At 34.5% G+C, this 11,994-nt stretch overlaps 1 protein-coding gene across 1 annotated transcript in view; it reads right to left on the reverse strand.

Annotated features, from left to right (window-relative positions):
- The window catches only part of LOC133520705 (lachesin-like), a 32,776-nt gene extending 22,702 nt beyond the window's left edge, over window positions 1-10,074 (reverse strand). The window contains exon 1 of the mRNA XM_061855318.1: window positions 8,827-10,074. Coding sequence (XP_061711302.1) covers window positions 8,827-8,920 — 94 coding nt within the window. The 5' untranslated portion in view covers window positions 8,921-10,074. The remainder of the gene's footprint in view (window positions 1-8,826) is intronic.
- Window positions 10,075-11,994: the final 1,920 nt, after the last annotated feature.

Consider the following 11,994-nt stretch of genomic DNA (forward strand, 5'->3'; position numbering starts at 1 on the left):
AATACTTAGACAACGACATTTATAATATATAAATACTTAATAAGATGACCTTTACAAAAAATAAAAAAAGAGTTATCAACTCGAAATATAAAATATGTAACAATGAGTATATCAAAAGAGTGTCAACCTCACGTGATCTAGGCATCCTATTCGATGATAAACTAGACTTCCAGTTGCACATAGAGCGTATCATTTCAAAAGCGTATCAAATGCTAGGTTTCGTCTGAGAACAGCAAAGGTTTTTAAAAAATCTTCAAGTTATCTTTTGTTGTATAAATCACTGGTTAGACCCCACTTGGAATATGGCTCAGTAATCTGGAATCCACTGTATAGAAAATATGCAAATGCAATAGAAATGGTTCAAAAAAAGTTCTTGCGGGCATTACACAGACGATTGACAGGGAAACGACTACCATACGTTGATCTGTTGCAGTATTATAAGTTGCATTCATTAGAGACCAGACGCAAATGCTGTGACGCAATTACTCTCTATAAAATATGCAAAGGGCATTTTAACAGTATGAAACTGCTGGAGCAGATACGTTTCAGAGTCCCAGCTCGATTCAGCTCGCGCTCTAATGCTTTGTTCTCGGTTCCCACCACCTCTAGTAACGCCGGTTTGCGAGCCCCCTTACGTCGTATTTGTAACACTTACAATAAAGAATTTACTTCCATCGATATATTCAATGTCACTAGCCCCAAATTCCGTTATCAAATACTCAATATTCTCAACGGCCAACATAATGTTCATCAGTAGTGTGTCGTCATCATTGCTAGTATCGGTACTGTCAATGTACTTAATAATGTATTGCACAAATTGGTTATCAGTACCTAATTTCGACTTTTTGCTAATTTTATTTTCTTCTCCATTTGAATTTAGTACCTAAATTATAATATACATAAGCTTGGTCTACAACACTTGGTAAACTTGTATGTTAACATACCGTTTAGTTAAGTCCGTTTATTTTATGTATGTTTTAGTGAGAGCGTTTAAGGAAGTAAGTGTTCATCTCTATATTGTTTGTATCTAACAATGTAACCTATTATCCTGTCGCATACTTCTGTTGTTTCTCCAATAAAAAGAAAAAAAAAAAATACATAGAAAACACCCATGACTCAGGAACAAATATTCATGCTCATCACACAAATAAATGCCCTTACCAGGATTTGCACCCGTAACCATCGGCTTCATAGTAGGGTCACTTCCCTATTAGGCCAGACAGGTCGTCAAATTTTCCCATAATATTTATTTATTACTGTCTAGGGTTACTGGTCGGTAATACATTTATCAAGAATCCTGACACCTTGAGCCGCGTTATTCCATTCAATTATGAACGATGGATTTTATTTAAATCATTTTTCAATCTGTTTCGTAGTCATATTTAATCGCCAGGATTTATATTGACAGTGAAAATATTATTAATTTACGAAATGTATCCGGATGGATGTTCAAGATAATATTGAGAGCTATTTTACATACATACTATTTTATATGTAGTCTATGTTTTTTTTTTTACTTGAACGTAGGTTTTACCTTTCGTTTATATTTGATTGTGAACGCATTTTTCAGGAATTGTTTTCGAGAATTATTATTTTTGCTCCATACAGCAAGTCTATTTGAACCTAAGATGTTAGACCTAGACCATTCCTTTTGTATGTGTAAGGTGGTATAAAGTAAGTCAATAATATGAGATTACGCTTATAATATTAGTAATATTACAATGTCTTTCCCATCATGGAACAATGGTGCTTCGGACATTTGGGATGCGTCCGCGGAGCCGAACCCAACACGTAGATGCCCTTTTGACACTTTAATGAAATGTAAGAGGTACACCGAGCGGATGCTGCCCTTGCCCGTGACATGGGACGCACGCAGAGGCAGCACCCGCCAGGGTGATATTACAATAATTATTAACAACGAATTGATCACTTTTTTGAATAGAACATGCAGGCCTACTCTACTACTAATCTGTCAGAGAGATCACTAGATCAGTATCATTTTGGAAACAGGTCGAATAATAAAATATCAAATTGGCCTGATAATTATCAAAGACAGTAGAATGAGACAGCGTTTTTTACATTACATTGAATGTTAATATTAGGCGAAAATTTTTAATTGAGTATGACTAAGTTTAGAACTTGGCATGAAAATAAATAAATTGGAATAAAATTATACACTTCATGTATCCCATTATAATCAATCAAAATCTTCTAACCGAATTGTTGGCTTAAACACTAATTTTTGTGGAAGCATCTGCTGTCTAGACTTCCTAAACCTAAACGACGCAACTTTCTCAAAATCGATTAACTTGATTCAAACTTAATTAAATAATTTTGTTATTCATGACTGAGCAATTGACGATCAACCTTCAAGGAAATAATATCCTGTCCTGTCATGGTGGAATGGTACTTCTCAAGGAAGTTTAAATTGCTTTCCATCCATAGCCTACGGCAAACTAAGAAAACAAAAAATGTGTTTCCAATTCTCTTATTTTTGTGTTTGTTAAAAGCAGTATCAGTTTCAACAACAACAAACTAATTACTGATAATGAAAACAAACCTATTGGATACTACCTAAGAATTAGGAGCGGACAGATTTTAATTAAAATACTATAATTCCAAACTTATTAGGTAGGGATGATCGGGGCTAAAAGTGCCAGGGGTAAGTTGTGCCGATCAGAATAGAAACGCAAGTGAAAACGGAGCGATTTGTATGATATTTATTGCGAAAAGTTAGGTTAACAGGATATCATGTTATTGCAGGAGACGTTTCAGTTGTTTTAATTATGGTAGAATTGTAGTTACGGAAAAAAAATCAAAAAGTGACGGCACAGCACAACTTATCCGGCGCCCATAGCGGGGTAAGTTGTTCCGTTCCGACGCATCTCGTAAAAAAATATCTAGGTAATAAAAAACTGCTAAACAATGAACAAAAAAATATCTTTTTTCAAAAACGCAAATAATTATTCCTTCAAATAGTGCATGCCACACACTGTTTTCATACCGTAATTATGCATTTTATAAAAATCTGAACTTCTAGCCCCACCCTCCCCTATAAATAGTTATATTAATTATGGTTATCTTACTCGCAACTACATAGAACTCGATCTAGGCTCACAATGAGCTCTATAAGATATGCGTAAGGGTTATTACATTGTTGTAACATAGATATTTTACGTTACCTTAATGCTGTCGTAATAAAGTAGTTTATTGCGTGGCAGGGCAGACGTGTGAGGCGGTCGTGTTGTAGTTAATCTTTAGAAGAGTTAATCAAACCTCGAGTGATTAAGCGCCACATCAAGGAAGTCAATTATCTAAAGGGTATCGTTTATCAAACCAAGACATTGCAATACAAGAAGATCATTGCTTTGTGTTGATGATACGTCTTAATTAATTCGGCTGCCACTCAAATTACCAGTTATAACAGTGATATCAGATGACTTTGTTAGCCTATAATGGGTATATTGAGCTATTGTTTCGTCTAAGGAATATGATATTTAAAGAAATTTATAGTTGCGTTTTATAATGGATAATTAATAAGTCATCCATCACTCATCTGCTTTATGACTCGGTATAAGTTGGCCATATGATAGTAGCTTACTCAAAACGGACACTATATATTTATGCGACCACTTGCTGCAACAACAACGGCAGTTGAGTTAACACAGAATGGGCTAGGTTTCTAATACATATTTTATAATACTCAAAACAAATGGTTACTTATCTAAGCGATGAGACTAGATGCACATTGCAGTTCACCCAAGAGAGCGGCCAATGCACAGTCTGATTGGAACTTTTTGGTCTAAATAAATCGCCTTCGTTAGCTAAGGGCAATAAAAACCAACCTAAATCAGGTTCGTTTTATTGCTAGGTAATCTGACTTATTGGTTTACGTGTTTTCCTCAAGTTAGCTTAACATCGTCTATACCAGGGATCGGAACCGGTTTTTTGCAAAAACATCGAAATAAATATATATTTCGGTTTATTTATACTCAAAATGTAGGACTCAGTTGTGTTTTTAGATAACGACTTCGTATTATTAGATTGCCCGATTAAGAATGAAATAATTAACAAAGAACGAAAAAATACCGTTTTCGTTCCCATACAAAAAATACCGGTTTCCGATCCCTGGTCTACACATTGTGCGAAAAGAGAAGAGGCTTGGAATGTATGGGAACCAATACTCAAGACGGACGGAGACTCTAGAAGATAAAACACCACAGAGTTCCCACTGTCTAATAAAGTTGCTTTTCGCATTACACATTTACATTCTCGCTCGCTACTCAGACTGCTCGAAGCATGTGTGAGCTAAGTATGCTCGAACAATTGAACAACCTATATAACACTGCCTAATATGCCTATAGATAAATGTCCACCATATATACCGTACATATTAGTGGACATTACGGTCAAATTTTTTTTTGTATGTGTTCAGAGGTCATACGACTTTCTTGTGAACATCTTAAAATAAATGTACTTTAAAGCCTTATATGTTAAAACCTAATTCGTATGATTAAAGTCGTAGGAAAATGTGAACTAAAATAAATGTCATATATGAAAGAAAAAGTGACTAAGGCCTTCAGTACCCGAAGCTGGAATCGAACTAGCGTCCTCTGCAATCGCAGCAGATGCCTAAACCGCTCTGCCAGCTAACACAATGACAAATGCATTTTCATTTAAATAATTTAATTTGTGCCTTTGTCTTAGTTAAATGTATTAAATTCATTAGCTTTTTAAAGTCCACAGAAATGACGTCGATTATTCCGAACAATTTGACGAGGGTTTCACCCAGCGCAACAGGACAGTACCGATCTAGGTCGACTTTATATAACGCAAAAGTTAATATACTTAATAGAAAAAATATCTACACGGTCAAAAACGACCAAGGAAGGCAATTATTCGACCACTGGCGAATAATTGTTAAATACCCTCAAATAAGCATGTTCTGTCAAATTAATTCGGCAGCACGCGACTATTTCGTGTGTAACGGACGAAACCAGGTCAAAACGGTTAATGAGATTAAAAATAATTATGAACTTTTGCGTAATACTCACCACGCTCTTACGACGTGTTAAGTTCTTGGAGTGAAAAGCGTTGAGTATCGATTTCAACTCAATTAAGAAAACATTAAACTTATAGTTGCCTTTTTACGGGGAATAGGTCTGCGTTTAACCTTAATCTTGGTTAATAGCGAGTGTAGAAAACCTCGAAGTTTCAGCACGAAGCTTGTTATAGGATTTCATTTTGAGTTCAGAAAATACCTAACGATGAAATAATAATCTAAGTTGTGGCCTTCAAAATAGGTACCGGATAGATTTGTTCTGAACGATCATGCCTCAAAACTATTAAATTTAGTTTGTTTTTTCTTACAATCATAAAATATGGCTCTTCCTCTGTTTTCAGTTCACTGATAGAAAATTAGCAGTTTTAATGCTAAAGGATATAACTATAGTTGTGTATTGAACTTGTGGCGTTGAGTTAATTTTCGGTAAGTGTTCAAAGTTCTGTTTCGAATATTGAATATTCGTTTTTTTGTTTATTTATTTGTTCTCACCATTGCTTTTTTGAAATAAAGGTAATAATGCCAGCTGAACCTTGTACCTAATCTTTTCCAAAAATAATTTATTTTCCAAACTAATTTAACTATATCATAAATTTAAACTTTAATGTAATTATTAATTACATTATTTTATATTTTACAACACCGAATGATATTTTAAATAATCTAATTTGTCTTTAAAACTTACTCCCTACTAACTACTAAGGGAATTTAATCAATTTTGAAACCCGAGACACTAGGGAGAGATATTATATAAGGTAAAGGATATACTCGTATATCCTTTACCTTATTTTAATCCATTATAATAAGATAAAAACCATATTGAATATATTTATGAACTTAACTGTGCCTAATTACTGTGTACCCTTTACTCTGTGTAAAATACTTTCTTATTTATATCAAGCATAATTTTGCGATCCGAACATGACGTTTTTCTAAATAGTCAAAATTCTAATACAAAAATTTATCTGCAAGTAGGCCTCAAGGGCTTTTTACAAGTCCATATGAGATGTATGAGGTCCCCACTATCTGAGAACCTCCATTTACACCTGTAAAGGCTCTCCAAGAGTCAAAGAATAAAATAAAAATATATATATGAAAAACATGTTTCACGTCACGAGACTGTTAAGCTAACAATCTAAAAACTAGTTCTACAGAATAAATAACTAGTATGTATCTAATAAGTCAATGCCATACTAAAAATATCTAAACATAACAAACATAAATACACAAGGTTGAAGAAGTCGAATTGGGAATCGCCTTTTTTGTCCAAATCGATTGAAAACGACCATTAAACGTATCAAGAAAGCCTTATCCTAATCCTTAATGGCTTATTTAGTAATTTTAGATGCAGAATACTTCGAATAAAAGGGTATATCTACAATGGTTTATCCCTGCAAACTAACACTTTTTATAAACGCTAACAGTACTTAGGGGTGTTATGTAAAATCTAGGTTCATTGCCTTCCGCCGCGGAGTTAATAAAATTATACTACATGCCTAAAACGTATAAAATCATAACAAGAAAGCCTCCCTAATCTCTAATGGCTTATTTTAAATGCAAAATACTTTCAATAAAAACGGTCTCATATCCCCTCCTAAGCAGCGTAGCGATTTACTAAAAGACAGTATAATGCGGTGTTGTTAAAACTAGGCTCATTGCCTTCCGGCGTGGTGATAGACGTAACAGCGCGCCCCGCGACCGGCACACTAATTGACTTGCACGTCAACCCATCATATTACGGTTAGGGGAAAAGATTTGCGGTTCATTTAGAAACCAAGCCTTCGGAAGTAGGGGTACGTAATTTTTGAATGTGATTCTAAATTAAACCGGGAAGTAATTTGTGAACGTTGATTAAAACAATAATTTATAAAGAGTGATTAAGGCTGTGTTAGTTATTGCTAAGTATATTAAAAGTCACAAAAAAGTCCCAAAATGTGACAACAGAAATATTTTGACGTGAGACGCGTAATGCTAAATAACATAATTAAGCTGGGTATTCCTGCCGATTCGTATTATTTTACTTACTCAACACATTCTAACACTAGCTATATACCTCTGAAAATATACTAGGTTATGGTTTAAAAAATCATGTAATTATCACCACAAGCGTTGGTAGCCTAGCAGTAAGAGCGTGCGACTTTCAATCCTTAGGTAGGTCGCGCGTTCAAACCCCGGCTCTTAGCAATGAGGTTTCGGAACCTACGTACGATATATCATTATTTACCAGTCACTTTTCAGTGAAGGAAAACATCGTGAGGACTAATCCCAATAAGACCTAGTTTCCCCTCTGGGTTGGAAAAACCAAAAATTTCGTAAAAACTGGTGCCTACGCCAATTCTTGTAAGTAATTCCTGTTATTATTATTATTTGCAATTACAAAAAAATATCCTTAATCTAGTCACGTTTAAAAAAGCAATATCAATATGTGCTACGATGCTGCGAAGATTTGTATCAAAGGTTAAAAAATAACATTAACATATAAATCCAAACATGATCAAAATTAAATGGAATGTGCACGTTTGTAAACAAAGCGGCACGCGCCCTAACGGCTTGATTTGTCAACAATATGAACAAATTCATGCTCGAAATCAGCACAGAGCGTACAATATATTTTCAACGTAGCTGTTTTCCATCAGTACCAGTTTTGATTGTGGACAAATCCGCTTGCCGACTTATTGGATTGGTATTTCATAATGAAAACATACTTTTTTTACTTGGAAAAATGCTTTTACTTTTACAGTGTCTAGTAAAATTTCTATATGAAATTCCAATAGATATTTTGCGTACATACAAATGTACAAACCTATTACCTATTGCCTCAATCTCAATCTCTAGAATGATATTAAATAAATCCAGTAACTATAATGTCATACGATAAATAAATAAATAATTGCCGAAATGATAGAGTAAACTGACAACATATATTTTTTAATGTTCTGTCTCATTTATGGCCGGCCGCGGAAAAACGTCCTACTTTGTCGCTTGCCATAAGGACGCGATTTGCTTGTATCTTTAACGAATAACCTGTCAAGGCGTTATAGCAAGCGACAAAGTGGGACTTCTATATGATTGAAAAGACAAGAAGCCACCAAAATGTGATTTAGTAAGTATAATATGACTGAGAAGGCATGAAGTCACTTGAATAAAGGGAACTTTATTTCATATAAAATATAAAATTTATAACGTAACGCGGTAATCTTATTAAATACACGCCTGCGAATATCGGTATACGTTTTTATACATGATACGGGATTAGGTTGTTTTTCCCCCGTTGTAAGCCTGTAAGGTACATATCTGCGAAAATTAAGTCGTTTTCAAGAAAACCATTGTGATTTGAGAAAGCGATTTCAAGAAAAACATTTGTGAAGAATATATTTACAAGTGTACTTCATTCAACAGCATATTTTTTAAATAATCGGATGTATGTTGACGTAATATAATTTGTGCCGATTTGCCATAAAAGTTGTTCGAGAGATAGGTGCAAATTATATTTCATATATCAACTAGATATAGTCAGCATCAAAAGTAGCTGATCAAATGACGTTTCATAAGTATCTACCATTCTGTAACAGCTTAACAAAAAGTGATGTCTTTAATATAGAACAACTATCTAAGATATACTTTTGGCGCGAATTTTAGAAATTTATCTATATTTGGAAAAGTTATCCGGACTACATAGTATAGTTATACTTTTGGCGCGTTGTTTCATCCGCTACTTTTGATGCTGACTGTACCTATAAACTAAATATAAGTAAGATACTTACGGGTTGTAGCATCTGTGCTTCCGGCAAACAACCAATCCAGCACTAGCAAAGCCAAAAGAACTTTCCCACTCTTCAATAACGTGAAGTGACTCATTTTCTTCTTTTATCCAGTATTCATTTCATCGTAGTTATATTTAAAACATACGTTTGGTTAACATAAACCTCTAAAGTCGCGAATGGAACTAAAAATACAAGTTTTACGTTTTACTTTAATTTAACAAGTCCGTGCTAGTAAACTGAAGAAATCTCTAACAATTCTCATACATAGAAATATTACTTTCCAAAACCAGGGAAGCACGTAACCATAACATTTTATCGTTAAAAACAAACTTAACCATAAAACACACGTTAAACGCTCTTTTCGGTTGCATTCGACACACGCAAAGAAGTGATTAAAGGGGCGGTCAACTCTGGAGCTAAAGAATATTTTTCGGAAAAATCGTGAAAAGTTTTGGAGCCGACGTTTGACGCGCGGCTGGATCGCGCCCGGCGCCGTCGAGGTCCCGAAGATAACTGGTGCAAGCAGTTTTCACCCGCTTAAGCGCCACCCCCTTAGCTAGCGCCTTCTCTTTCACTTCCAACGAACACGCATAGGTTTCATAAAACAACCCTCAAAATAACCCTTGTTAATACGATATTTTCGACTATAATTCCGCGCGCAATCGTCTAGTCGGAAAAGCCTGCAATGTCAGTGGCGTGAACTAGGGTATGTTTTTCTTAATTTCAAAGTCTGGCATTATAAGTGAGTCTAACCACTCCCTCGTGCACAATACAAAGATCCGTCTACAGTGATAGGCTAAGCACAAATCCAAATTAAATGATGTTATTTTCCGTTATACAAAATAATTTGGTCTATTGGTAGTTTGAACAAATTGGTAATTTTTTGAAGGGTTTCATGTGGCTAGTTGTAGTTGTAATTGATACTTTATTACAGCACTTCCTAATAATGAACGCGAAACAATATTTGGTGGCTAACACCGTAACCACAATACCGGGAAACCCTACGATGGCTTCAAAGTGAGCATTGATTTATTCATCAGTCTTCAATAACCGATTTTAAAATTATGTATAAAATATGTAGGTATGTTTCACATTAATTGATTGTACGAGTGTGTACCGAATGACGGCACTTATGACTCTTCCTTAGTCACATGTTTAAATTAAAACTTTTTACAAAAAAGTAAACCGACTTCAAAAACGATAAAATAAAATATTATCCTTTTTTAAGTATATGCGTTATAAACTTGAAGTCAGTGCCAAGCTGAATTGTGAAGCATATACTATGATTTTATTGCGATTCGATAAGGTTGCGGCTATTTAAGAATGTACAATACGTTGAATTGCCTTACACTACATATAGCAATGAATATTCTTTCTGTGGCTAGGTACCTAACGTTTGACCCTTCTTAGCGCAGTCCGTACCATGTTTGTCGGTATATTAGTATGAATCCAAGGCGTTTATTTGCCGTCGAGTTTTTTAAAGAGCTATTTTTACTAATTTTCGAACTGTCCATTGCACGCAAGTTTGGAATTGAAACTGAATTATTTCCAGTCCCTTATCCAGAGAACTTTATTTCAAAATATAAAACATTTCAAGGACCGTCTTCAGGGCTTAAACTTTTTACCTTCATGCCAAATTTCATCTAAATCGGTTCAGATGTTTAGCCGTAAAAAGGTAACAAATAGACAGAATTAATTCCACGTTTATAATACCTATTACTTGTACTACTATCTACTAGTAGTAATGTGATTTATATAAGAAATTAAACTGATTACTTTTGACCGGTATTGTTACTATTTGCCTTGGCACTGATTTTGAACATATTACTTGGTAACGCATATACTTAAAAAAAGTTTATATTTTATTTTTCAACGCACTTGCTCAAAACGACGTTCTTATTCCTCCGATTTTTGGCTCATAATCCTGGATCCTTAACACGCGTGCTTTTTCAGTATATTATAACACTCGTGCTTTTTCATTATATTATCCGGCTGAGTTAAGAAGGTAACTGATTGCTAATAATAGGCATGGAAACGGAGCCTTCTTAATTTGGTCGAGTAATAATTTTTTTTTAAGTACGTACAATTTTCAAAATGGTGGCTTACAATTTTAACATCGAATAATTGCACCAAAGTGAGCTGGGCTTGTAGTCACTTATTCACCAGTCACCAGCTACCAACACGTTTTCCAAGAAAGACTGGGCGTTTTTGTTGATTTTCCATTGTACAAAAGTTTAATATGCCGCCAATTATTTTTCACCCGATTTTAATGGTAAAAGGCTATCGTTCTCGGCTCTTGCCCCTATTAGTATTACTACTGGCAGCGTCAATTTTATGTGTTCTAAATTTTCAATGCTTGAAAATGTCATTTTCGTCAAAATATACACTAAAAACATGCAAAACTATTTCAATTTTATGACAAATACGGAAAATGGCTGGCACGTTATTTTTTTTTACGCTCGATTCCAATGCGCTCGCAAGGCAAAAGCGCGAACGAAATCTAATATTTTCGTATTTATATTTGACGCATGGAGATCAAATCGATAAAATGTTATGTTTATTCATTAATGAAATTTACGAGATAATTTAATCTTTAAATGTTAATTCATTGTGTTATCAACATGTTTTTGTCATCCGTGTCTGTTTTGTAATAAATAAATGTATTCTCTTTCTGTTCTTTCTTTCTTTCTAAATTATGTTTGGTGTGATAAACCTCTTTGAAGTAATATTTGAAACACCTAATAGTTGGTTTAAAAAAAATGTATTATATATACATAGGTCTGTGCTGTGCCTTCGTTGCCTCACCTTCCAAGAAATTACAAAATGGCGGACGAATGTTTGATATTTCACCGTATTTAAGAATTATTTCCCTTAAAACTTTAGTTTTTTCTTCGCAAGTGTGATGAAAATCATTGTGTGGAACTCCGGGGGTAAGAATATTGCAAACTCGGGTCTTTACCCCCACCACCACCACCCTCGTATCCAAAATTTCACTTAACCCCCTCGTTGCACAATGTACTATAATAAAACCGTGTGTAGGTATATCATTTTGAATACCATTCCGCTTAGGTTCTACTATTCACTGTACCTCTTGTAAAAAAAAAAGCAATATGCAACAGGAAATATAATACGTAGGCATCGCTTAAACTACTTAGGAATACATAACAA

Source organism: Cydia pomonella, chromosome 8 (genome assembly GCF_033807575.1).
Source record: "Cydia pomonella isolate Wapato2018A chromosome 8, ilCydPomo1, whole genome shotgun sequence".
In the NCBI taxonomy this organism is placed as follows: domain Eukaryota; kingdom Metazoa; phylum Arthropoda; class Insecta; order Lepidoptera; family Tortricidae; genus Cydia; species Cydia pomonella.